The following is a 25611-nucleotide window of genomic DNA, read 5'->3' as shown; positions in this document are numbered from 1 at the left end:
CGCTATCAGCATACCCAAGTATTAGTGTCTGTGGAAAATTAGCACATGACACAAAATTCCTAGGGTAAAGAGAACCAGAAATAGTATATATCCTGAATATTTTCAAAGTATTTTTCTTCATTCTAAGAAAATATCAATAAATTTAGCAACCCCAAAAAAAGGCTACTAGGTATATGGCCATTCATTAAGCAGCAATAGAAAACAAATTTAGCCAGAAACAAAGTAAGGATTGTCTGCTCTTACCATTTCTATTCAATATTATGCTGGAGGTTCTGGCAAGTGCATTACAACATGAAAAACAAATTCAAGGTATGCAGGTAAGAAAGGAAGATGTAAAGCCATCTTCTCACAGAGATATATTCTAAGGAGTTGTTAGAAAAATCTATTAGAACTAATAGGCAAGTTTAGCAAGACTGTAGGATATAAGATCAATATACAAAAATTAACCATAATTTCTACATATGAGCAGCAAATCATATAAACATAAAATGAAGGAAATACAGTACCATTGAAAAGAATAAAATACTTAGTGAATTGAACAAAGGAAGCATAGGACTCATATACTAAAAACTACAAATACTGCTGAAAGTAAAGGTCTCAGTAAATGGAGAGAGATTGTGGGATTGGAAGACAGTATTGTTATGGGGACAGTTTTCCCTATATTGACCTATAGATTCAAGACAGTCCTTGTCAACATCTCAGCAGATTTTTTTTTAAGAAATTGACCAGCTGATCCTAAAATTTATATGGAAATGCCTAAACAATTTTGAAAAAAGAAGATCAAAGTTGGGGAACTATTTCAAAGCTTTCTACAAAGCTACTGTAATGCAAATAGCACAGTATTGGTGTAAGGACAGACATATATATCAGTGAAACAGAATAGAGTTGAGAAACAAACCTTCCTGAGGTGTTTGGGTGGTTCAGTCGGTTAAGTGTCTGCTTGGCTCAGATCATGATCAGGGTCCTGGGATCAAGCCCCACATTGGGCTCCCTGCTCAGTGGGGAGCCTGTTTCTCCCTCACCTCCCCACTTGTACTCTCTGTTGCTATCTCTGTTTCTCTCTCTCTCTCTCTCTCTCTAAAATAAATAAAATCTTTGAAAAGAAAGAAACCAACCAACAAACAAACCTTCCCATTCATGGCCAGTTGACTTTCAGCAAAGGAGTCCAGGCAATTCAGTGGAAAAAGGATAGTGGTGTTTTGTTGTTGTTTTAACATGCTAGAGCATTTGGATATCCATATGCAAAGAAATGAACTTAGACCCTTACTTCACACCCCACACAAAAAATTTCCACAAGATGGATCATAGATTCATTTTAAGCTTAAAATAATAGTTTTAAAGAAAATGTAGGAGTAAATCTTCATTACTTTGGGTTAGGCAGAGAGTTCTTAGATTCAGCACAAGGGAACTCTTGGGGATGAAAGAACGGTTTTAAAACTGTATTGAGATTATGGTTGTACAACTTTTTTAATTGCCGTCATCCAACTCTACACTTACATTGCACAGATGATGCAGTTTAGAAGTGATACCCCAATAAAGCTTTCAAAAGTGAAAAAATGAGAAGGAATTCCCTTTCACTTTAAAAAAAATCTATTTTACCCTTTCTGTATTAAAGTCCAGCACTGTTGGAAGTTCCTTCCATGTGCTATGGGTTATAGTATACTGGGAATGTCATAATGTACTCTGACTCCTTTAATCTATCATTCTGACTACAACAGCACTTTCTGGTCTCCTAGAGTTGTCCCTGTGTCCTGACACCAACCCAGCAAAGCCAAACTGCCTGCCCTGAGCAGTCCCCCAAGCCTACTGTGAAGGGGTCATCCTAGTAGATTTTATAGGGTCATCACACTGATTTCTTCCTCAATATCTCACATTCTGGCTACAAATTTACCACTTACTGACTTAAAAATGCTAAATCTGTTTTTTCTGTCCAAGGAACTATTTTTATTAACCAATACATGGCTATGCCTCATGAAAGAAGTCCAAATTATCTTTTTTATTTAAAAACACTATGAGTTACATAATTGTATATATTTTTCAATAAAGGGGGAGTACCTTCTCAGCAACATGTTTAGATATTCATTTCTTCTACATGCAGATACATTTTCATCATTTCCCAAAGTTCACAGCTTTTTAACAGATTTGACATTCCAATTTTTTTGTCTTTTTACTGTGGTAAAATATACATAACACAGACTTACCATTTTTAGTGTACAGTTCAGTGATATTAAGTATATTCATGCTATTGCACAACCATTAACACCATCCATCTCCAGAACTGCTTCCAGCTTCTGCAACTGAAACTCTGCACCTATGAAACAGCAACTCCTTCTCTCCCCAGCCCCTGGTAGCCACCATTCTTCTTTCTATCTCAATGAACATGACTAGTGTGGATACCTCATTTAAGTGGATTCATACTATACTTTTTCTTTTGTGACTGGCTTATTACACCTAACATAGTATATAGTCAGTGTTAACCCACGCTATAGCATGCATGTATCACAATCTCTTTCCTTTTAAAGGCTGAAAACTGGGTGCCTGGGTGGCTCAATCAGTTAAGAGGCTGCCTTCAGCTTAGGTTATAATCCCAGGGTCCTGGGTTCGAGCCCCACATTGGGCTCCCTGCTCAGTGGGAAGCCTGCTTCTCCCTCTTCCTCTGTCCCCCCACCCCGCTCATGCACTCTCTGTCACTCTCTTTCTCTCTCTCTCCCTCAAATATATAAAATCTTTTTTAAAAAATAAAGGCTGAAAACTATACCATTGTATGTATATACCACATTTTTTATTCATCCAATATCGATGCTTTACAATAGATAATTATATAATAGGAAAAACCAAATTCTCAAAAATAAAGCTGTCTAGTAGGAGAGTATTCAGCCTTTCCTCCATCCCCCTGTCAGTTGTTCTGTGTGGGCTCCAAGTTAGCTCCTCTGTTCTACATCTTTGTGAAAGGAATGTGTGATTTTCAAGGAAAGTATGATTAACTACAGGAATCTCTGGTTCCCTTATTTGTTCAGATGAATTACTTCTGAAAACAGGGATTGGAATTTACTCTGAAATACCAAGAATAATGAATCAGTTTGTCCCTCGTCCCTGTGTTTCCCACTGAGTGCCACTCTCTTTTTATAGCACTATAGTCAACTTTACCAGAAGGCAAAGGAATGTTCAAATAACCATCAAAGTGCAACAAGCACTGATTCTTTTTCATGCTCCTCTCAAGGAAGGGAGGAGTTTTCCCCCAGAAAGGAATGTGATATGCTCACTTGAAGAATATTTGATAGGATTGGCTTCACCATTCATAATCCAATGGCATAGCTGCTTTCTTCTCTTTGTGTCCTAACATTGTCTCATTAAAACCTTTTCTGCCAAGCTCTTTTGTTCTCTTTTAACTTGCCACAACAGAAATTTATTTTTGCTACAACTACTCATACACATGCTTAGTGATTACCTATGCAAAGTGAAAGTCCTATCATGAGTCAAAAATCATATTACCTTAGTGATTACATACAATGTGACACACCTGATATAAATGTTTTCTTTTGAAACAGCAAATTAATAATAAGATATTCATTAAGTTAAATATCATTTAAATATTCTAGATGCATCAGAACAGCACATTAAGAAATGAGGCTTCTGGGATTCTGGGATGTCTGGGTGGCTCAGTCAGTGAAGCAATCTGCCTTCAGCTCAGGTCATGATCCCGGGGTCCTGGGATCAAGCCCCACATCGGGTTCCCTGCTCAGCAAGGAGTCTGCTTCTCCCTCTGCCCCTCCCCACAATTCATGAGTGCTCACACATGCACACACACTCTAAAAATTTTTTTAATAAATTTAAAAAATTAAAAAAGAAATGAGGCTCCAACACTTTTTTAATGTTACTATTTTAATGGAAAAGAAATTCATACCCTAGTGAAGTTTCTCACAGGTGGGCAGACTCTTGGATCTGATATTAAAAAGTGCCCTATTTCAGAAGGCTTGAGTAAAAGCAAAATAAAGCCACCTACCTCATCAAACTAGTGGTTTTTCCTTATACTTTCTCTTGCTTGCTCAATAATAGGCATTATGATTTGTTTCTTGCTGGGCTTAATTTTAGAGTTATATGCCAGCTGAAAACGGCTGACAGAAAAGTCATGTTAGGTCATCTGAGGCCACTGCTTGAGTTTCTCAGAAAGAGCTGCCAATTGCCCAGAATCTGCCACAGTGGCCTATATTGTTAGGCCACCAAAGGGGGAACAGTCTTTTTAGACTGAACTAAGAGGTCAAGCAAGTCTTAATTTCTTGGTTTCAAAAATAAATCCCCAGAAGTGAGATGTTCTAATGGGCTTGAAACAAAAGCAGCTCTGTATACAGACAACTAAAACCTAAACCAAATGAGGCCTTCCTTTGGGGTACTTTCACTATCAGAATCCAAAGTACTGTGCGGCCCTCTCAAGAGCTCTTGAAGTGGCCTATATGAACTGATTGTTCAGTTTCCTTTTTGCCGTCAGAAGAAAATTTTCATAATTAATTTAGCTACAGTAGCATATTACTAAGTCAGGTGGGCCCCTTCTTATGACTTCAGGTAAGGATGTATACCCCCATCATGATTTTCTAAAGCTTCATTTAGCATTTCACTGCTATACCAATTGGCTAAAGTTTTCCTAGGACATCTGACTCAAGGGCTTCCAGGAACATTCTTATTGGGCACAGAATACAATATACAGTCCATCAGATACCTATTTCTAACTTTAATTACCCAAAATAACCTGAGCCATAATAGTGAGAGCAGCCTGAACCTTTCTCCAGGGCAAATCTAAATTCTGGAGTGAAACTCTTGCTCATTTTATTACAGTCACTAGGTTTGTGGATTTGACATTTTTTTTTCTTTTTTAGTTGAGAAGTTTAGTTTAAGATTTATAAAATTTGGCTATTTATATGTTTTCTGACCTTTCAAAGGGAAAGTTAGCATGAAGTACAAATTGTGGAGGGATAGTATGCAAATAAAACAAAAGTATATTCTTTACCCAGTCTCCAGACCACTATTAAATACACTGCTCTTCTCCTAGTTTGGACTGTGTCTTGATGATGCCAAAGATCTTTGGAAGAGCATTTTCCTATTTCTAACCTAAAGACAGCAAGTTGATGTATAAAGTTGAGCAGGAAAAGTAGATGTTTAGATCTCGGGAGATTTTCTTCAATCTCTGACTTTATAAAATCAGCTCCAGTGCAGTAGTTGAATATTAGTTCCTTACATTTTTGTAATGAATCTCCTTTCCCTCACAATTTGCCAGATTTCAAATGTATTTCTTTTTTAAAAAAAGATTTTATTTATTATTCATGAGAGAGACAGAGAAAGGCAGAGACACAGGCAGAGGGAGAAGCAGGCTCCATGCAGGGAGCCGGACATGGGACTCGATCCCAGAAATCTAGGATCATGCCCTGGGCTGAAGGCGGCACTAAACCGCTGAGCCACCCGGGCTGCCCTCAAATGTATTTCTAAAAAATACTATAGGGATCCCTGGGTGGCGCAGCGGTTTGGCGCCTGCCTTTGGCCCAGGGCACGATCCTGGAGACCCGGGGTCGAATCCCACGTCAGGCTCGCTGCATGGAGCCTGCTTCTCCCTCTGCCTATGTCTCTGCCTCTCTCTCTCTCTCTCTCTCTCTCTCTGGGTGACTATCATAAATAAATAAAAAATACTATACTGTTGGATATCACTAGCTGATCTGCTAGGTTTACTGAAAAGAAGTGATGTTGAGATTTGTTTCTAATCACCCAGCTTCTTCACAGACAACTCACAAACTGTAAAGAAAACTCTTAATAAGACACACTCTTTCCAGAGCAAGTCATTTCAATTCCCATTATTGTTTTGCAGTGGAAACTCATGAACACTCTTATCTGTTTTACTAGGATCGCAGACACATTTCATTACATACTTGGCAGCTAAACATTTGACTCTTGAAAACTTGAATTCCTTTCCAGCAGGGAGCTTCTTCAGTCTCTTTGAAGTTAAGTGCTAGAGGGTGGTTGCTAATGAACTTCAGCAGAGTTCCCTGCAACTCTACAAACCCATTCATTATTGCAAAAGCTATACTCTTATCCTAACCAATACACATTCTGGTCCTGAGGTTTGGTTTTCTCTCTGCTAAAGTTAGCTAGGGCACTTGATGGGATGAGCACTGGGTGTTATACTGTATGTTGGCAAATTGAATTTAAATTAAAATATGTAAGAAAAATAAAAATAAAAAAATAAAGTTAGCAGGATATATAAGCCAGTGATAGTAACTTTATGGTTCTCTGCCAACCATTGCGTTTTAAATGTTGAACTTGCTAAATGCTGCGTATAAACTGAGAGCAAAAGAAAAGCTTCTATTTGAGGACTAGAAACCAGAAGAACATGAGATATGATGGAGTATGTTTTTTTTTAAAAAAAAAAAAAAAAAGAAACTTGATTTAATGTGTTGAATGTAAATAAAAAGTGACATCTTAATTGATTTCATCCTTATGTTTGAAAGTACAATCTCAGGAGAGTTGAATTTAATATTACCACCAACTTTAGTCTGCTCTGTTTAAAATAGCCCATCTCAAATATAGAAGTGTGCCCTCCTAACAGAACTGTGCTTATATTTCTTAAGACAGAAAGATTAAGCTGTCCATATAGTTGTGTGTGGTCATATCTGACCCAGTGCCAGAGACAAGCAGAGAATGGCCTGTCTGGGACAGTGTGAAATAGTCTGTTCCCCTTGCAGCTGTTCACATTTCCTCATTTTGGCTGTGTGTGTGTGTGTGTGTGTGTGTGTGTGTGTGTGTTAACAAAAAGTGCTGAAGTTGGGTAACTTCATTGGAAAGGGAAAACAGTAACAGATTCATTCTTGTTTTCTCTCTAGGGATAATTTATTAACATTCTTCTCTCCCTCTGCCTTATCTTCTACACCTCAGCTTTACAAATACATTATATTATCTTCCAACTGAAGGTTACTGGAGGTGAGGTGGGCAGTGGAATGGGTAAAATAGGGGAGGGGGATTGAGGTGGGCCCTGTGATTAGCCCCAGGTGATGTGTACAACTGTTGAAATCTGTATGGTACACCTGAAACTATTATAACACTGCATGTTAACTGAAATTAGAAACTTAAGAAGCACCAGGGTGGCTCAGTTTGTTAAACATCCGAGTCTTGATTTTTGGCACAGGCCATGATGTTAGGGTTATGAGATCGAACCCCACATCGGGGTCTACACCAGGTTCTCAAGACTATCTCCCTCTTCCTGCCCCCCCCCCCCATTACGCTTTCTCTCTCTCTCTCTTTCTCTCTCTCTCTCTCTCTCAGAAAAAAAAAAACTTTAAAAGAAAAAAAGAGAATTCAAAAACAAATACACTTGATATCTTCAAATTTCAGGAAACCAAATACCAGAAGGAAATATATTTTTCCTTTTCAATCCACCGTGAACTTAAGCTTCTTGAGCAGATGTTGGCAAACTACAACGCTTGGGCCAAATGCAGCCAGTCACCTGCTTTTGTAAATAAAGTTTTATTGAAACACAGCCATGTCCATTCACTTATGGATTGTTAATAGCTACCTTTGAATCAACAGCAAGGCTGTGTGGTTGACAGAGTCCTGACTGCCACAAAGCCTAAAATACATACTATCTGGCCAGGAAATGAATATAGAATTACAGCATTCTTTAACAGGGCAAGGCTTCTGGTTGATTGGCTTATATCTTTCACATCACATTTAATATATTTTTTTCCTACAACCTATAAATAGCATTCTCTACAGTTCTTTCTCCAGATATTTGCTAACAGTGTCTCCCTGGCCAAAGACTTGGTGTATTTCTGAAATCTGATACAAGCCAAGGAAATCCAGTATGAGAGAAAGGCTGACACATCAGTTCACAGTCTAGTCCCTGCTGCTCTGGCTGCAGAACCCTGAATGTGACATTTATCTCACTGGACCTCAGCTTTTTCCTTAAGATGGAGAAGCTGAAGAAGCAGATTACCTTAAAAACAAAAGTGGAGGAGCTGAATCATGTTGGTCCTCTTCTACCTTGAAAATCTGATGAAGTCACTTGGCCTTGAAACACACATCAAAAAAGAAATATGGTCAAAACAGGTTTCTTAATTTTGAGGGAAAGTTTTTAACTGTGCAAGAAGGACCAAAGATCAATGATATCTGGTTCCTAAAGAAACAAGCTAAGAAAGAAGTATTCCCAGTCTGTTTATTTTTATGTCACTCTGAAATTATTTTTAAATACCTATTTACAGTTCCTATGCACCAGCTCAAACACACCTTTATTTTTTAAAGAAATGTGTATTAAACATCTCCCGTGTACTCAGCCCCCTGTGAGGTGCTATTACTGAATGTCAAAAAACTCAAGAGTCTGGTCATGGAAAAGAGGAAGCAGCCCTTAAACTATACGTTCCAGAATCCCATCCCACAGGCAGCCAAGGCCCTTTTGGCTATCGATGCACTTGATGTTGCAGGCGTCAGATGTTGGCTGCGTCCTGGGTTCCACATCATAAGTGTACTCCAGAGCTGGCCTTGGCAGCACCCTCTCAGCTCTTGCACCCAAGTGTTAGCCCAAAGCTACTTACTTCCAGGTCCCTTTGCTCCATGGAGGTAGCCCTCTTGTGTCAAGATGACTGCAGCTAGATCATACTCTGAGGCAGCTCCTTGACTCACAGAAAACACACATACACTACAAGTATGGATTGCCCTATCACTGGCCTCACTCTGCTGGTAGGAGCTACCCCAAGTGGTCTCCGGCCAGGAGAGAGGCAGGCATCAGTGTCTTTTCTATTTTTTTTAAGATTTATTTATGATAGACAGAGAGAGAGAGAGGGGCAGAGACACAGGAGGAGGGAGAAGCAGGCTCCATGCCGGGAGCCTGATGTGGGACTCGATCCCGGGACTCCAGGATCGCGCCCTGGGCCAAAGGCAGGTGCTAAACCGCTGAGCCACCCAGGAATCCCCATCAGTGTCTTTTCACTTGGGATCACAAACATCACCCTGTCAAGCTGCCCCAAGGACTCTGTCTCACAAAGGGCTCTGACCTGGTGCACCAAGATGGGCCTCATAAGTTGCCGTGCCTCAGCGAAGATCCCTCCCGAGAGTGAGCCAGTGAGCTCTCGCTACTGGACCTCCAGCTTCTGCACCTGGTTGGTTGTCTTGGAGTGTTCACCATCCTTCACTTGGCATGAGGAAGAAGGCCGCTCCCTCTGCCTTTCTCCCCAACAGGAATGAAGGGGAGATCCAATACTCATTGTCCTCATCCTGTGACTCCTACAGACTCCAGGTTTCTGCCTCTGTTAGGCAGAATAGGGCATTAGTGTGTTTAAGGAAGGACCATCTGGGCTGCCTTTTCCAAGCCCTAGGGGAATGGTCTGGCAGCTTTCTAGCAGTCTTGGTGCTGCTTACTTCCTGTTGGCCTTAGCTCTGGGCTCCATCTAAAGGTCCAAGACAACAGAGGAAGTCCCAAATCACATCATTCTAGATTGTCTTTATACATGCTGCAGCCTGCCTTTGTTCTCAAAACCCAGCCACTTCTCACTTGCCCCCATACCTTCACAAAATTCCACCTGGACTTGAACTTTGAATCCATAAGAATGAGAAGTTGAAAAGCTGCATATGTCTGACTACTGTTTTAAAAGACTAATGTTACATGAAAGCTTTCCTCCATTGAAGACTTTTTCTTTACCTGCCTTGCCACGTTTCTCAGATGGTTTCTATTTATTGTGGGTATCCCTAGAATATTTGAGTCCCTAAGGCAAAAACCCAGTCACAGAAATTGAAGAGGGAAATGAAGGTTGGCATGTGATGCATGCACATCCAGGTAGTCCCCAACTTGGGTTTCACTCACTGAGATCCCTTCCAGTTGACATCAATTGGGGACCAAACTACTCTCAGGTGTTCAAAGGGATCAAGCTGGCATAGGTTTCTGGGCCTTTAGCTATACGTGTCTTTGGGATTTGTGAGTTCTTTGAGGACAATAACTGTCTTCGTCTCATTTTCATAACCCCAGTAAATAGAACTGCACTGCCTAGTACATAGTAGGACCTCAGTTTGTGGATGGATGGATGGATGAGTGAACAAGGGATCCCTCCTGATGGTGACAAAGTAAGCCCCTTTCCCTGCCGCTTCCCGCCTTGGTTCTTACTTGACCTTTTGGTTAATGAGCAGGCAGTTGAGATTCATCAGTGCCTGCCTGGACTGCTCCAGTCCTGGGCTCTCCTAGGAGCTAGAGGAGCAGAGCCCAGTGCCCCCACCTCAGACAGAAGACCCCTTCTTTTATATCCTTCCTACTGTTTCTGCCTTGATGGGAAGCACCCAACCTCTCCCTCGTCCCACCATTATTCCACTTCACTTTGGGTGAATATGTGATGAACTGGATCAGGCCAGACCAAAGGAGCAGAGGAAAATTTGGTCTGAGCACTTTTTTGGGAGCAGGTCCCTAAAAGTATCAAAACTCCAGGCACCTATATGTCACCTGTGAAGTGGCTGTAAGGCTAGAACAGTGGTTCTCTCTTTACTACTCTGTGACTCAGTTCCCCCATCTGTAAAATGGGAATAAAAAGGGTCTCAACCTGATCATGTTGTTTGAGGTTAAACAAGGGAATATATATTAAGAATTTTGACCAGAGGCACCTGTGTAGCTCACCTGGTTGAGCCTCTGCCTTCAGCTCAGGCCAAGATCCCGGGGTCCTAGGATCGAGTCCCACATTGGACTCCCCATGGGGAGCCTGCTTCTCCCTCTGCCTGTGTCTCTGCCACTCTCTCTGTGTGTCTCTCATGAATAAATAAATAACCCTTAAAAAAGAATTTTGACTAATTACTAGCATCTAATAAGTGTTCGATGAAAGTAGCAATTCTTATTGTTGGTACCTACTACTGTTACTCTCAAAAGTCAGCACTTGGGCATAAGATTCCCAAATACCTAAGGAGTTTATTAAAATACAGATTTCTGGACCCCTTTTCAAATTCTGAGTCAGTAGGTCAGGAGTGGGGCCCAAGAATTTCTACGTTTAACCACTCCAGCTGGTGCTGCTACAAGTCCTTAAGAAACCACACTGACATAAGACCTAGGGAATTTTTCAATTTCTGGTTCCTTACTTTTGATGGGTTGTTCTTCGTCTTCTATTTTATATTGCATTTAAGAGTATTTCATTTATCTCTGTAGGCTAGTCTAGAAACCTAACAGTATGTATAACATTATTTCTATGGGACAATATATTCCCTAGCTCCAAATTTCAAAATTTAGAGTCTTTAGAGATAGAAGGCATTCAAAGGATGAAGACTCCTGCATTCTACAGGGATCTGGGTGAACTTTTGTAAACCAGCCACATATCACTAGTTCCCTAAATGTTAATACAGTTGACCTTGGAACAACACAGAGATTGGGGGGCTGACCCCTGCATAATCAAAAATCCACATATAACTGGCTCCCCCAAAAACATAATTACTAATATCCTAATGTTGACCAAAAGCCTTACCAATGACATAAACAGTCAATCAACACATGTTTTTATATACCTGTTATATACTATATTCTTACCATTAAGCTAAAGAAAAGAAAATCTTATTAGGAAAATTGTAAGAGGGGCGCCTGGCTGGCTCAGTCAGTAGAGCATGTGACTCTTGATCTTGGGGTCATGAGTTTCAGTCCCATGTTGGGCATAGAACTTACTTTTAAAACTAAAGGGAGAGATGGAGGGAGAAAGAAAAGAAAAGAAACCCCTTCTCATTTCTAGAGGAGAAGGAGCGTGGACAGAATAGAAAACTTGTCAAGAGACTCCTTGCACCTAACAAACTGGCAAATAGATACATAGATTTATATAAAATGGTAATACACACTACTAATCTACTGGTGAGGGTACAGAGAGATAGGTACTCAGTGCTAATGAGTTTGTAATTGGGGCAATCTTTAAAAAATATCATAAGGAAGAGAACATAAAGTACAAAGTACTGTACTGTGTTTATTGAGGGGGGAAAAAACCTGTAACAAGTAGACCCATGCAGTTCAGACCCATGCTGTTCAAGGGTCAACTGTATATTTTAAACAACACTTTACTACTTATACTATGCATTTAACCTCTGATTTAGCAGTACTTTCTCCAGGCCATTATTTAAAAATGGTCACTGCTCTATCTTCATATTGTTCTCATTGGGCATCTTTGTAATTAGTTTATGTATCTATCATAAGGCATTTTTATGTGTGGTATGGTCCAAACACAATTATAAGGCTTTATCTTGCATCAGTATAAACAAATCTAACCGTAACCTGAAGGATGTATACAGTCAGTATTTGACCTGTACATTAGCATTGTGGTGCATAGTAGGAAGAAGGAAAAAAGAACTAAACAAAAAAACAAAACAAAAAAACCTCCTATTTTAGAGAAATTAGGAAATAGACGTGGCAGACTGGCCAAAATCCATTCCAATGTTTTGCAGCAGACTGTCAAATGAGCCATTTGGCTTAAGGTAGAATTAATATTTTAATTGCGTTTCCACTCCAGAGATTTTTCTTTAAAGAATTGAATTAATTGTTTTCAGAAAGTCAAATTTTGCATCAGTTAGATTTGTGGGGTTTTCAAAATACATTTAGAGTCTTCTCACTGTCTTATGCTCTGTGAATTCGCAAATTCAAAAGGAAAAAGTTCATGTCCTTAATTTCTTGCTGAGAGATGCCAGCACTGATACTGTTAATAAACAGCCCTGGTGAAACAAGCATAAACCTTTTGTGAGAACATTCCTTCCTAGAAGGAGTTGGGTTTGCCCTTTCCCAAGATTTAGATTTTGGTGAGAATTCTTTCAGACATGTCTTGGCCAGAAAGCGTTCTTTCATTTTGTTCTGTATCCCTGTTATTGAATGCTGCTTCTCCCAGAGGCAAAAAAAAATATTGCAATTCTGAAATAGTGATGGATTTTAAATGAGAAAGGAAACTGCTGTAGTGACAGGATCCTGGACCATCTATTTAAAGATGATTTTCTAAAACGATACGCGTAAGACTGCTCTTGCAACAAGTTTCACTGAATGAGTAAGACATTATTAATGGGAGGATATCACTGAAATCATCAGCCAGCGTTTGTCAGAGGGAGGTATTGTTTAGTGAAATAATAAACATGAAGCTCTGAACTTTTAGCAAGGAATTATGCGTGTTGATTGGATTTTCTTCTTTGCTTTTAGCTGTATGACAAAATTAACACAAAGTCTTCACCACAAATCAGGAATCCTCCGAGTGATGCAGTACAGAGAGCCAAAGAGGTAAGTGATATATTTTGTAAATGTATCCAGGTGTCATATTTGCTACCTTGATTGAAAACATTGCTGCTGCCATAGACAGAGGTTGTTTCCTTGGAGTCACAATTGGACCATTGCAATCAGATTTAGTATTTCTAAGTTTATCACTGAACATTTTACATACAGGAAAGAAAGACAATCCTCAGGGGTGACACTGCTTCCATTTCTAGTTCTGATTCTGCTACATAAACTTGAACATATTAATATATCAATTGTACTTCTCTTTTTTAAAAAAATTAGTAATTTTACTGTGCTTGGTGGAAATGGACTATGAAAATTTGAGTTGCTTTTTTAAGGTGATAGTGTTTGGAAGTTAAATAAATATCTGTAGCAATTAAGTATACTGAGTTCAGAAAGAAGTCATTTTTATACATTGTCGGCTAGTGTACATGGCTGTATCTGTTACCAACTTTAACTTTTTTTAATGTGTTTTTATTTTTCTTTAAGTAACCTCTACATTCAACATGGGGCTCGAACTCACAAGCCCAAGATCAAGAATTGTATGCTCTAAAGAATGAGCCAGCCAGGCGCCCCAACTTTTTTATTATAGAAACATGATATCGCAGAAAGTTTGGATGAATAAAACTCCATCCAAAATCCCATCACCCTAACGCAGTAATTTTCATTTCTGCATATACACTTCCAATCACTATCATTTCATATAAATTTTATTTTTTATTTCTTTGCATATACATTTTATAGAGCTGCAATCAAAATATATCTTTTCTTACCTAAAATTATATAATCGTTTTCCAGTGTTTATAGTTGGTCTTCATTAATATAAATTCTAATGATGGCACAAATCTTCTTTGCTATTACTAAATTATAATGAATTGTCAATTCCTCCATTGTTAGACACATAGTTTTTTTCCCTTCCCTTTTTGATGTTATAAAAGTCTGTATGCAAATTAACATTTCCCTTTAAAAACAGTTTTTATACAGTGAGACTACTAAGTGAAAGTGTATGAAAGACAGAATCCCTTCCCTCCCAGATTTTAAATGACGCACCTGCATTGGAAACTATCTCATTCACTGAGAAACAAGACCATGGGTGTGTGCTATTGGGCCTGTCCATGCAGTTAGGGGCACCAATGAAGAGAAGTTCTCTCTGACTTAAAGGACCACACCTTGCTGTTTAAAATTACAGACTATGTGAGTAGCAGGGGACCAGAGAGAACACATGGTTTCATCCTTTCCTTTCACTGGTAGAAAAACTCAAAGCATAATACACAGTTTGCTTATCTTCATTAAACAATATGAATTAACAGCATAACCAGCACTTGCTAGGGGTTTGTTTAGATAAGAAAAAAACCCTGGAGTGTTTGTTTTAGTCTTTTTCCTTCTTCCCTGAGAAAGTGACTGAGTAGTACTGAGGTATGCCTGTGAAATCCAAGCCTTAGGCTAAGTGATCTCTTAATGCTCCTTCCTGCCCCAGTATTAAGATTCTCTAAGATCCTCGAGGTGAGAGGTACCTCTGGCTGGATGACTTGTATGCCCCTGACATCCAGTCCTGCTGCTCAACTTTGGAAACTGAGTGCAATGTGTATAACTAACTACTCTGTGAGTCCAACCATCTATAGTTCGAACCGCAACAGTATGTTTACTCTGGGGGCACGGGGGGAAATACAGAGAGAGGCTTACCCCTGGTCTCCTGTCACATAGTCAAATTTTAAATGGTTAAACTCCATCCTGATGGTAACATAACTTTTTGAGTGGAAAGAGAAGTTTTCAGTTGTTATTTGTATTTTGTTTTAACTGTTCTCTTGGATTCCTGGCAGTTAATGCTAGCAGCTATTGGCAGAGGCATGGTTTTTTCTCTGTGAGATGTGTGGAGAATAACACTGACTCTGCCAGGGCTGCAGGAAAATTACTTAAGTGTTTCTTTTCTTAAAATGGTTTTTATTTGAGCCTGTGTCATTTTAATCTTTCTAAAAGGAATCAACCATTTTGTTAATATAAAAAATGTGGCTATTAACTTTTATTACAGATTCATTTTGATAGCGAGTTTGGAAAAAGATTTGTAGAGATTTTTTCCCATTAAATTAATTAAGTTTACTTATACCTATAGTAAATATGTATTGTGGACTTGTCATTTTGTTTTATATTTTTCAACAACTTTTCAGGTTATAGTGGGGTAATATAGTCAGAGAAATTATAGCAATTTGTTTTACTTTTTTATTGCCATCAATAGAGTTCTTTTATATTAATAACCTTTAATAAAGTGATGAATTTTTTCCAAAGTAATTGTTTTGTCTGCCACAAAAATCTATTCATAATTTTTCATTTAAAAGAATTCTATATTTTCTAAAGCTGGCACCCTGCTTATACTGTTATACATCTTGCTTATTTTTTAGGTATTGGAAGAAATTTCATGTTACCCTGAGAATAATGATGCAAAGGAACTAAAGCGTATTTTAACACAACCTCATTTCATGGTGAGTACCAATTAAACATCCATAGAACCAAAAACCTCACTTTCAAAAGAAATTTTTAATAGTCCTCATAAGATGTGGCCATCTTCATCAGATGTGTCATTACTCATATAATATCAGATTGTTAAGATTACAGTATCAGGTAATATGAAATAAGTCAAGATCCCCTTTGTTTACTTCATGCCACAGTCATAAAGATGCTATCCTAAGGTTGCAAATCATCACACAAGGGATTTGCTTCCTGCTAGGGTAATTCTTAAGTTACTGGAACTGTATATGTTACTTAAACCACAGAGAACTCAACCTGAAGTGAGTTTTCACTAAAAAAGAATTATCTGAACCTAGGTGATTTATTGGAAAAATTCCATCTCTCAACAATGCAGAACTTTTAAACTTTCTTTGTTCATTTCTACTGTAAGGAAAATGGGGATATAGTAAGAGAAATTATAGCAATTTGTTTTATTTTTTATTGCCATCAATAGAGCTCTTTTATATTAATAACCTATAATAAAGTGATGAACAGATGCACCTATAGTTAGGCAGTTATAATACTAAACAGAACTCAAAATAGATGAGATACCTTTCTGTGGAAGAAGGTCCAGAGTTATCTACTTAACTGCAATTCAAAAGTATGATTACAAATGGAAATTCATGTTGAATATAACATTTTTAAGACATCAGCCACATGGGGTGCCTGGGTGACTCAGTAGGTTAAGCATCCAACTCTTGATTTCAGTTTAGGCCATGATCTCAGGGTCATTGGATTGAGCCCCACATCAAGCTCTGTGCTCAACAGAGAGTGTCCTCGAGATTCTCTCCCTCTCCCTCTGCCTCCACCTCACTCATTCTCACCCACTCTCTCTCTCACTCTCACTCTCTCAACTCAAATAAATAATAAATCTTTAAAAAAAAACACAAAAAAATTAGCCACATCAGGGGCACCTGGCTGGCTCAGTCAGTAGAGCATGTGATTCTTGATCTCTGGATCATGAGTTTGAGCCCCATATTGGGGGTAGAGATTGCTTAAATAAATAAAACTTTTTTTTTAAGATCTAAAAAAGAACATTAACCACATCAGCATATGTGTACTATATGGGAAGAGTGGAAAATCCAGGTGGCTGCCCCTTGGGAGACAATGTGACTTCATAGCTATGATCTCATTACTACTATTGAGGTGATAATTTTTCAAATAACAGTCACAGTATAAAAGATGTATCATGCCAGTTACTATGACACAATGTTTTTAAAACTTTAACCCAGCCATCAAAACAGAATTTTGTTCTCAAAGTGAGGACTAAGAAAGAGCCAATTACCGTATTCACCCTAATTCTCCCACCCAAGCCCTGAACCTAAACTCAATCAAGTATAATCCTTGATAGTATTTCACTTGGTTCCCCTATGACAGCAGCTCTCTCCAGTGGGTTACAGCAAATCATGCTCTCCACCTGTGGGTGAGCACATTATTACAACTTAGGTGTGTAAACAAAGGACTCAGCTCAAATCCTGCCTCTGCTGTCAAAGTCTCATAACATTTCTGCCATCCACATTGACCTTTCTCTTCTGAGATTCATTCTACACTTGCTCGTATTCACCTGTAGAACATTCTAATCCATGAAGCCTGCTGGAGCAGGTCCCTTCACTAGTGAATGAGCACATCTCAGCTCAGCTTTGTTGTCCTCATTGAACTTGTGGTCTCATCTAATGGTTGTTATTTGTTTCACAGATCAGGAAAATGAAGAGACTATAGGCCTTCATAGTATCCTCAAGTTTGAGAAATCACAAATATCGGGAGTTAATTACCCTTAATATTGTTCCTGATTGTTTCACATATGTAGGCCATGTTTCCCCAGGTTATAATTAATTCTCCTTTATGTCTTATGTCAATAAAATTGGTGAAAGCTCTGGGTTCAGATGGACCTGGGATTGAACTCCAGCCTTGCTGCCCTAGCTCTGTGAACTCTGACTCTCTGAGCCAAACTCACAGAGTTGGAAAACTTACGTAGATGTACATTACCATGCTTAGCACAGTGCCTGACATGTGCTTGATGTCTAATAAATGCTAGCTAATGAACATTATTAGTTTCCTCCATAGTGTCTTTTTTTTTCTTTTTTTTTCTTTTATTTTTTTTAATTTTTTATTTATTTATGATAGTCACAGAGAGAGAGAGAGAGAGGCAGAGACACAGGCAGAGGGAGAAGCAGGCTCCATGCACCGGGAGCCCGATGTGGGACTCGATCCTGGGTCTCCAGGATCGCGCCCTGGGCCAAAGGCAGGCGCCAAACCGCTGCACCACCCAGGGATCCCTCCTCCATAGTGTCTTATCACGTGCAGGGCACATAGTAAGTTCTCAGCAAAATATTGAATAGATTAGGAACCTGCCCATCGGCAGAAAGGTTAACCTCCTGTCAACTGCCCTGTGCTGTGCAGTGTGCTTCCCATAGATAGAAACGTGTACATTTTAACAGACAATGCCTGTCTGTAAGTTGCTAAGTCACCTCAGTGCAGTTCACAGGATGATATAGGACCATTTGAGACCAGTAGATCTTTCAGATTTGACAGAAGCTGAGTAAAGAAATTAACATTTACCCAAATAAGAGCCTTTTCTTAAGGTTTAGCTTTTTTTTCTTTCAAAATCATTAAAGCTCAGACATCCCCATGTTTCACAACTTACCCACCTTTGAAGCCTTAATTTATTTTGCTTTTCTGAAGTCAGAGAGAAGTTAGTATATGCATTGCTATTAGCAAATGGTTTCAGAAATAATAAATAATCCTTATAATTTCTGAATACCTAGATAGATGCTGAAAAAAACATTTTCATTTGCTCACCAAATATGTGAATGCCTATTGTGTGCAGGCATGATGCCAGACACTAAGAATGGTGGTGAATAGAACAGACAGGGTCCCTGCCCTCGTGGGATGTCCATTCAGGTGGGGCTGGGATACAGGATGGATAAGTGGGGTACAGGATGGATAGGTGGACTAGAGACAGACAGTAAACAAGTAAGCCAGGTAATTTCATATAGTAATAATAACTATGAAGAAAAACAAGGGATAACGGAGCAGAGATGATAGTAAAGCTGAGGCTACTTTAGGTAGCCAGGGCGAAGTCCCTCTGAGGACTTAACACGTGAGCTAAGAATTGTTATCTGAGAGAACCCAGCCGTCTGAACATCCAAGCATTGGGGAAGAGCAAATGCAAAGGCCCAGAGGCAGGAAGGAGCTCTGCAGGATCAAAGTATGGAAGTAAGGCCATCATGGCTGGGATACAACAAACAAGGGAGGGACTGGTATGAGAAGAGCTAGGAGAGGGGCGCCTGGGTGGCTCAGTCAGTTAAGCATCTGCTTGGCTCAGGTCATGATCTCAGGGTCCTGGGATCGAGCCCCACTTCAGGCTCCCTGCTCAGCAGTGAGTCTATTTCTCCCTCTCCCTCTGTCCCCTCTGCCTGTTTGTGGGTATGCTCTCTCACTCTCTCAAACAAGTAAAATCTTAAAAAAAAAAAAAGAAGAAGAAGAAGAAGAAGAGCTAGCAGAGGTTGACAGAGGCCAGACGACCAAGTCAGGTCTTCCAGGCCATGGTAAGGAGTCCAGATTTTCTCCTGATTGGAGTAGGGCAACACCAAGTGGCTGCAAGCAGGAAAATATGATCAGATATGCACTTGAGACATCCTGGGGCTGATGTGCAGAGAATGGATTCTGGTGGGGATAAGAATTAAAGGAGGGAGGCCAATTCGGCAGCCAAGGTCCCTAGAGCTTGTGTGGAGCCCTGCTCCAAAGCTCTGCACTGCTTAATGCCCCCTCACCCAGACCACAGTTTAGACCAGCCCTCTAAGATCTTGAAACTAGCTGCCATTTCCTTTAGTAATCCAAATGCATTTATTGCTCCAAGCATATGCTTTGTTGATGACAGATCAGCATCACCTTCTTTATGATTTTACTGCATTGTTACCTTTTTATTTTTGCCTTGTATGCATGCCTTTAAAATTAAAATAGCCAAGTCATGACTTTGATAAGCTTTTTAATTAAATCACTTAATTTGAGATGCTAAGGGTTTACTTTTAAAGCAATTTTAATTGCATTTCATTATCTCCGGATATTTCATTACCACACAGATCACAGATGAAAATAGAACTGAGTTTATAGTTAACACACAAGAAAATATAATCTGTGCAAAGCTCCAAACGTACTGATATTCAGCCATAAAATTCTCTTTGAAGTAGAAATGTTCAAATATCCGTGGCTATGAAAACTTTTATGATGACACAAAAAAGTACAGTAAGTAGAAAAATATCCTCTTTTAGGGAAACCAGGGATCCTTATTATCCAGTTTCACCAAGATATGACATATGCAGGTATCAATACAAAGAAATCACTTCTTTGTTAACAGACTTTGCAAAACCATTCGTAATAGTAATTGTCATCTTATTTTTCATTTCAGCAAGTGCTCCAAAAAATAAAAACAAAAACATTACATAGATTTAGACTTTGAGCTCTATATCATATGTGAGATTTTGAAAAACTACATTTTTTCAGGCACAGTGGTGTGTATTTTCATTTCTTTTACTAAGTCATATTATAAATTATCTTCATCCTTTGGGTTATACAAAAGAGTTATTGGTTAATACCACCCAGAAAGATAGTTGTTCAAAACACCAATTATTGCATTGTTTCTTTTTAAATTTGTTCCCATCCTAAGCCTAAGCCCAAATCTGCCACCTCTATTTACAGATGATTCTTTCTACTAAATTGTTTGAAACTGCATTATGTCTGCCTGCATTTGAAATAACACATTTCTGCTGAAATAGTACTTTTATTAATATTTTACTTTCTTCATAAAATACCAGGCCTTACTTCAGACTCATGATGTAGTGGCACATGAAGTTTACAGCGATGAAGCATTGAGGGTCACACCTCCTCCCACCTCTCCCTATTTAAATGGTGATTCTCCAGAAAGCGCAAACGGAGATATGGATATGGAGAATGTGACCAGAGTCCGCCTGGTCCAGTTCCAAAAGAACACAGATGAGCCCATGGTAAGTAGAAAAAGAAAGTTTCTAGACTCTAAAATCCCAGCCTAAGCAACTTCAACCTACACTACTAAGAGGGAAGGAGGGGAGGGATAGTTTAAAAGCCTTCCCTTTCCAGCTCCTCCACCACCACCTCCCAACCTGCACCCAGAATTTTTCTACCTGATGCCATGCCTAAGGCCACCCCCCACCTCTCCTTTCACAAATGCTCTGTAGCTCCACCAAAAAAGGACATACCTGGTACATTACTCCAGTAAAAACCTCTGAGGCACAATTTGAAATACTGGTATTGAAAAAGCAAATGTCTAACGACATTGTGAAAAGCATCCTTTTATAAGATATTTGCCTTTAACAAAATGAGAGGAAGACTAATTTGGAAAGCATTCAAAGAACTGAGTGATGTCACTAAAATAATATTCCTTCCATTCACACTAATTTAAGTGGATTCATTTTCTCCAGGTATAGGAACAGCATCAGAATAAAATTGATGCTGAGCCTGCCTCATTCTCACAAAATCCTGGGAGATGGGGAATATCGAGGGAAAGGCTCTGTGGTATTAACTGAGCAAAGTGGGGTATGAGGTGGGAGGGCAGAGTGGAGACCATCCAGGCCAACCAAGTGTGCCAAATCCTGGTAATAAGAAAGACTCTTATCAGAGTTTCAGAGTGGAAAGGGGGCACCATGGCTTGCAGTATAGAAAACAGTGCCTGGCAGGATCAGGACATAAGAATGTTGAAAGACATGTTAAGGATTCTGTTCTTTATCTCAAAAACAGTGAGAGGCTCTTGAAGAGTTTCAAGCAGGGAGAGAAGATCAGATTTGCATTTTAGAAAGACTCTCTCCGGAGAATAGATTAGAGAGAGGTCGTAGGGAGACCAGAGAAGAGGTTATTGCCTCTGGACCAGGGAGAGCAGATGGAACTAGTTGCTAGAGGCACAGATACCAAATGGAAAGAAGTGAACAAAAGAGCAAAATCAATAGACTTGGATAAGAGATTGACTAGGGGACTGGGGGAGAAGCCGTTACCAAGGATGTCCCTTAAGCTTTATATGTTCACAACCACATGGATAGTAATGCTACCCATTGAGATAAAGGCTATTGGAAAAGTACCATGTTTGGGGGAAGAATCCTATCTTTGGGGTGGGGAAGCATTCAAACTTACACATTCATATCTTTCCCTCAGAGCAAAGAAAATGGATATTGGGGTATAGAAAACACAAATTCCTTACTTAAGAAAGTTGCCCAGTTGCTTTCCAGATTAAAGGAAGAGCTACAAAGCAGTGATTTCTCTGACTACGATTTCCAGAGAACTCTGAACTCTAGATGTTTCAGGTTGTAATTCTCATGTACTGATCTTTGCCACTTTTACTGTACTACCCAGCACTTGCAGCAGGAAGGGGACCTGTAAGTCACTTCACCCCTTTTTGGTGACATCCAAACAACCCTTCGGCTTAAGAGCACAAGCAGTAGCAACTTTTGGGTGCTTTGGGCAGATCACTTCAAGTCTGCTCATACTTTGTTTAGCAATTACTGCCAGAAGCATACTTGACTAAATGACCCCCAAGATCACACCCAGCTCCAAAAGTCTAATATCCACTTATTCATTTTATATGTCCATCCACTCATTTAGCAAATGTTTAAGTGCCTACTATGCACAGATCACTGTATTGGATGCCAGTGATGTAGTGACAGATAAGACACAGCCCCTTCTCAGAGCTCACTTTCCACAGGACTGCCAACATTAAGTAAGTAAATATGCAGTTTAGCACAGTTTGCTAAACAAGAACAATTAGGATAAAGCTATAGAGGAGAGAAGACTGTGTCCAAGAGGCAAGGAGAAGGGGTGTCGTTCAGCCAAGCAAAACAGACAGGAAAGCTGGAAGGGACCACAAGAAGGAGGCCCAGAAGTGTCCTGTGATCATCATATTCTAAAGCAGCCTGATGACATTTGTTTGATCTTTTGTATGGAGGCTCACTACCTAAACACCATAGACTGAATTAAAGCATATCCCTGGGTTACTTTTTTCAGAAAGCATAAAATGGCCTTGAGTCTCCCCTAAAAGTCTCCTTAAAAAAGCCCTTCTCTGTTCTTTGATCCTACTGAAGGTATGTGTTCTCCTTCTGACTGGTTGCCATAAAAATAGGAATAATTTGTTGTAAAATGGATATTTTCAATAATAGAGTACAGTTCTCTGTTAAATTTAATACAGCTTCGTTTGCTTAGCAAATTGTCTTATTAAAAGCATTATATTACTGTGCAAGACATGCCTATGTGATCTGTTTTGCTTTGGGGACCCCTATAACGTGTCCAATTATGTTAGATTCACCCTGCAAGGGTGATACACTCCCATTACTTCCCCCTAGTCATGAGAGGCCCCTGTCTGTCTCATCACTATTTTCTATTCACTAATGAATAGTCTCATTCATTAGGTGCCTAGCAGAGTGCTTGTCCACATAACAGAATCACAGTAATGTTGTTTGAATTAATACATTAATTTATTAATTTCAAGGCTGAAACCCCTTCATGCTGTCATTTCCCTTATGAAATTAGATCTGAGTTATACATTAATTTACAGCCTTTTTCCAGGAACACCTCTCTTGGTAACTGTACATGCTGATTGAATATACAAGTTGGAAATGAAACTTGAACATTACAGTTAAATGTTGGGACTAGAAACATTTTAATATACCAGTTTTTCACATTGCTTACCTACCACTTCTAAGAACTGTAAAATATGAACCAAGCAAAGTTACATTTTGTGGAATTGTACAGATTCAGAATGTAAATTATAAAGGCTCAAATATTTTCATGAAGCTTTCCAACAGAGTGTTATTCTCTAATGAAGAAGATAAGACAGTCCCCCTACCCCTAATCATCTCAAATTCAAGACCAGTTTTCACCAAGGGAACTTGTTAAAAATACAGATTTCTGGGCTCCATTCCAGACTTCCTGACTCTAAATCCAAAAAGTGAGTTTAAAAGACAGTATTATTTAAAAGGTTCCCATGTGATTTTTAGGATCAGCCAGGTCTAGTACAAAGAAAAATATGTTATGAAAGTTTATCTTATAATAGAGAATAATAGGAAAACAAAAATAATCTCTATAGACTAGTAGTCTGGCATTAAATATGTGGAGCTTCTACTTCTGGCCAAGATGGAGTAACAAGGACCAGATTTACCCTCTCACCTGAAATAACCAAAAAAATTTAAAAACAAACACAATTACATGGAAGAACAGTTTTCAAGACATTGGATATCAGACAACAAAGGAAAATGATCCCTAAGAGGCAGGAAGCAAACAGGCTGAGCCCTATGACTGTCCAGCCTTCTGACTTGAGGCCATAGCATAGAAAGGGAGAACTGAGGCAGAGCAAGCAGATACCCTGAATTGAGGAGACAGAACTGAGAATCCAAGGAGATCTAGGCATAGGACAGAGGACTAAAGAAGAGGTGCACAGAGAGAGAACCCCAGAGATCTGTAGAGGGTGTCTCTGAAGTATTCATCTAAATTATGATCAGTGCATTTATGAGAGGAAGCTGCCAAGGAAAGACCATCCAAAAAAATTAGAGGGAACAGTACCCAAAACGCACTGCCTGTTAACCACCAGCCAGACTGGAAAACAAATTCATGGAGCATTGTATAGAGTACTTAGGAAGATCTTTTTTTTTTTAAGATTTTATTTATTTATTCATGAGAGGCAGAGACACAGGCAGAGGGAGAAGCAGGCTCCATGCAGGGAGCCCGACGTGGGACTCGATCCCAGGATTCCAGGGTCAGGCCCTGGGCTGAAGGCAGGCGCTAAACCGCTGAGCCACTCAGGCTGCCCACTTAGGAAGATCTTATCTCAATAATGAGGAATAATTCGCTTCAGGCTCAAAGGTGCTCAAGACCTGCCTAACAAATCATGAAAGCAAGACCCAAAGGATTGGACTAATTGACCTAAGTAAGTGAACTATATCCCAGAACAAAGCCTAAGAATACTTAGAGGAATAAAAAACATCTAGCATGCAGCAAGATAAAATTCACAATGTCAGGCATTGAATCAAAGATTACTAATGGCATGTAAAGAAAAGGAGAAATGTGACCTATAATGTGGTGAATAATCAGTCAACTGACAGAACTGACAAAGATATTAGAATTAACAAAAAAATAAACTGATATTAATAGCAGATCAGACAATTGGGAAGAAAAAATTAGTGAACTCAAAGATATAGCAATAGAAACTATCTAAAATGAAATACAAAAAAAAAGAATTTTTAAAAATGAAAAAAGCAGAGGTGCCTGGGTAGGTCAGTGAGTTAAGCGTCCAACTCCTGATTTCAGCTCAGGTCATGATCTCAGGGTCATGAGATCAAGCCCCTCATCGTGCTCCATGCCAGTTGTGGAGCCTGCTTAAAATTCTCTTTCTCCCTCCCCTTTTGCCCCACCCCCACTTGTGTGTGCTCTCTCTCTCTCTCTCACTCTCACTCTCTCTTTCAAAAGAGTAAAAAGCATCACTGAGCTCTAGGACAACTTCAGACAGCCTAACATATGGTTAATTGGATTCTATAAAGAAGAGAATGAAGAAGAGAAAGGATATTTGAAGAAATAATGGATGAAAACATCCCAAACTTGATGAAAACTATAAATCTGCAGGTGCAAGATCACAATGAACCCCAAACCCAGGAAGCATCAGAAAACAGCACCAGGGTACATCTTAAAGGGTTTAGAACCCATAATAAAAAAAGATCTTAAAAACAGATAAAAATAATGTTACATATAGAGGAACAAAGATAAGAATGGCATCAGACTTCTTATCAAAAATAATACAATTGAAAAGAACAGTGTCTTTAAAGTACTGGAAGGAAAAACAACCTTGAGAGGGTTTATCTTAGATTTTGAAA

The 25611-nt window shown here is 39.2% G+C and overlaps 1 protein-coding gene across 13 annotated transcripts in view; it reads left to right on the top strand.

The window, feature by feature from the left end:
- CASK (calcium/calmodulin dependent serine protein kinase) overlaps positions 1 to 25611 on the top strand; it is a 351636-nt gene that overhangs the window by 277552 nt on the left and 48473 nt on the right. For all 13 annotated transcript variants that reach the window (XM_049107681.1, XM_049107679.1, XM_049107674.1 and 10 more), the window contains 3 exons: positions 13157 to 13234; positions 15625 to 15705; positions 20545 to 20733. In XM_049107681.1, coding sequence (XP_048963638.1) covers positions 13157 to 13234; positions 15625 to 15705; positions 20545 to 20733 — 348 coding nt within the window. The remainder of the gene's footprint in view (positions 1 to 13156; positions 13235 to 15624; positions 15706 to 20544; positions 20734 to 25611) is intronic.

This window comes from Canis lupus, chromosome X, assembly GCF_003254725.2.
Source record: "Canis lupus dingo isolate Sandy chromosome X, ASM325472v2, whole genome shotgun sequence".
Lineage (NCBI taxonomy): Eukaryota > Metazoa > Chordata > Mammalia > Carnivora > Canidae > Canis > Canis lupus.
Note: the sequence above shows the minus strand (reverse complement) of the source record. Positions and strands in the feature narration are given on the sequence as shown.